We start from the raw sequence: 2794 nt of genomic DNA, 5'->3' as shown, positions 1-2794 counted from the left end.
GTGGTGTTCTGCATAACTGGGTCTCACTAGTGAACCCATCATGACACTGATTGGTTTAAGAAAATGTTCCTCACTAGTATTGTTAAGGTTACATCAGCCAGCACTGCTGATTCTGAGGGCCCTGGGCAGATTTGATTGACATAGCAACACAATAACGCTGAAATATGACTGGACAAAAATTCTAGCAACCACATAAATGTAATGGAAGCAGCACAGCCAAGACAAATGCTGCAAAATTAAGAGACTGGATTTTTTGGAATAAACTAATAGCAGTTGGAAAGAATAAAATTAAAGTTTAGGTTGTGAATGTAGGTTAGTGTTTCTGGTTGATTTTAGTCCAGCAATTGAGTTCTTAAACACTCACAGCCCACCACTGCATAAAAGAAAGTTTTACAATTGAGCCACTTACAGCTGGTATCATATCTGATTTATCTGGGTTAGGGACCACAGGGGTCTGATTTGGTGACCAGCGGATTCCGTCCCTGTTTTTGTAGATGACGGGCTTTGACTTGCTGTCTCCTGCCCACACCTACAGCAAGCACTAGGGCCATTCTTAGCCGTACGAGGATCAGCTCCTGTGTGTCCGAGGCAATGGTTCTTTCAGGTTGGAGGAGAGTTTGGCCTCAAGTGGAAGAGTTTAGGTATCTTAGGGTTCTGTTCACGATGGGAGGGGAGAATGAAGCAGCAGATCAATACTGTAGGTGGATCAGCACAGCTGTCACTATATACTATGACAGAGCACTGGTGTGTGGTGGTGGAGAGGGCTGAGCCAAAATGCAAACCTCTCGATTTACCGGCCAGTCGATGGTCAGAAGATATATACAGCACTGTAAAGGGAGTCTTTGTTTTAGTCATCTAATTTGTTTTTGGATCCTTACATTAGGAATAAAGCCTGGAGCAAGCTGTTTGCTGAGGACTGCATCCCAGTTGACGTCTGACATGTAGTCCAGATCTTGGAGCTCTGCAAAACAGGATATGCGCTTCTGGACATCCATGCATAGCAACTGAAGAAGAGAAGAAGATAACAGTCAGAAAAACAGTGTCTAAGTTGGTTTCACTAAAACACAGACATGAGCACATGTTTAGCACCAAGGGTCAGTTCAGGGATTTTGCACAGAGAGTTAAACAGGGGGGCAAAGACACAGACATATATTTAGATGGACGGAGTGAGAGATAAACATTAAGACAGGGAGGAGAAGAGGGAGATTAGAAAACAATGAAATGCATTCATGTAGCAAATGATAGTGCAGCGAATTCAGTGGCCTGAGAAGTTTAAAAGATGAAGGACAAGATCTATCGCCAGTGGAATTTTCCTTTTTATTCTCACCCCCCCCCCCACCCCCAACTCAACTACTGTTTTCATCTCTCTTGCTCTCCCACCCCCCGCCGCCTATACACTCACTCACACACATGCAACAGGAATGCCAATGAACTCAGAGGAGTCTGAGCACGAAGCAATGCAACAGTTTGACTGCGGTAAATTGCTGGCAAGGGAAATGTTTAAACAACAGGGCCTGTTAGTTTTTCAAACACACTTAAAAAAAAAAATATTTAAGAGACTACGGACATCTGCAGTTGTTGTAATGCTAAGCTGGTAAATTGAGACATGTTTTGTCACAGACAAGAAAGATCCACCTTACAGACTTGAGCCTCTTTGTGCAATACTATGCCCTCTAATATACTTCTGCAAGAATATTATAATTGTAAGGCCTCACTGCAAACAAGAAAGGCTAACAACATTAGCAGTGAACCCCTAAAAGGACCCTGTGGCTACTGCAGAAACTTATCAGACCTTAGAGAAATACGTCACCAGTGACTCATTAGAATAAAGTGAAAAATTAAAGCTTTAGAAGCTAGCATCACAGTGCATCCACAGAACTTCTTTTGAGTAACATGCAGTCATTTCATTGCACTCTGTATAGTGAAAATTACATCTGAAATTATTCTAATATCACATATTAAAAGAATAACATTAGTGTTATCTGATCGTAATAACCTCTGCTACACATTATGTACCTTTCTGAGGAGGGACTTCATTTCCACAGACCAGGCTGCTGGGTATGTGGGGTGGACCTTGTGGAACATTTGGAGAATCTCATTAGATGGTGTGTTGGATCTCATCACATATGGTCTCTGGACCAGAAACAGAAAGGAAAGAAGAAGAGATGATAAAACATCTATCCTGATCCATTCACTTGCCTTGGACATTATTATTATTAATATTCCGCACATTTCTTTTACATTTTTCATCTCAATAGTCCCCTTCGTCATACTTTTTAGTCTCATTTTATGCTCCTATAATGACAAACTAGCAGTGAGGACAGGGGAGAATAAAGCATTGCTAAAATAAACTGAATCTTATCAGAGTAATTCATAATGGAGGAGTGAAAAAGACACTGCAAAAAGATTGCATTTGTTTAATTGTACATTGTTTTGATAAAAAAAAACAACATGATGTTTAAAAGACCCATTTTCAATTAGCAGTAACTGGATGGATGGCATCCCTTACGTGCCTGTTCTTATTATTGTGTTAACTCACACTGAAGTTTAAATAGTTTACTGAAATGTAATGGAGGTTGGAAGAAATAAAACAGACTGACAGGAATTGACTTGGTCCTCTGCAGAGGTAAGCATTGTGCAGCTAATGGTCAGATAAAGGAGAAATGAAGTGAGGCGTTAATGTGCTGAGAGGTGGCAGGGCAGCTTAGGTAAGAGAGTAAAAGGAAAGATGTGAGAGGATTTACAGCCATGTGAAAACAGCTACCCTCCTCCACTTTGAAGAACGCTGTCCTAC

At 41.0% G+C, this 2794-nt stretch overlaps 1 protein-coding gene across 2 annotated transcripts in view; it reads right to left on the bottom strand.

Moving 5' to 3' along the window:
* The window catches only part of stk32a (serine/threonine kinase 32A), an 83081-nt gene that overhangs the window by 15322 nt on the left and 64965 nt on the right, over positions 1-2794 (bottom strand). For both annotated transcript variants that reach the window (XM_015404501.1, XM_015404509.1), the window contains 2 exons: positions 2017-2133; positions 879-1004 (listed from right to left, as the gene is read on the bottom strand). In XM_015404501.1, the coding sequence (XP_015259987.1) occupies positions 879-1004; positions 2017-2133 (243 nt within the window). The remainder of the gene's footprint in view (positions 1-878; positions 1005-2016; positions 2134-2794) is intronic.

The sequence above is a fragment of the Cyprinodon variegatus genome, unplaced genomic scaffold (genome assembly GCF_000732505.1).
Source record: "Cyprinodon variegatus isolate N-32 unplaced genomic scaffold, C_variegatus-1.0 Scaffold36, whole genome shotgun sequence".
Classification (NCBI taxonomy): domain Eukaryota; kingdom Metazoa; phylum Chordata; class Actinopteri; order Cyprinodontiformes; family Cyprinodontidae; genus Cyprinodon; species Cyprinodon variegatus.
The sequence above is the reverse complement of the archived record's forward strand: the minus strand, read 5'-3'. Positions and strand labels throughout refer to the sequence as shown.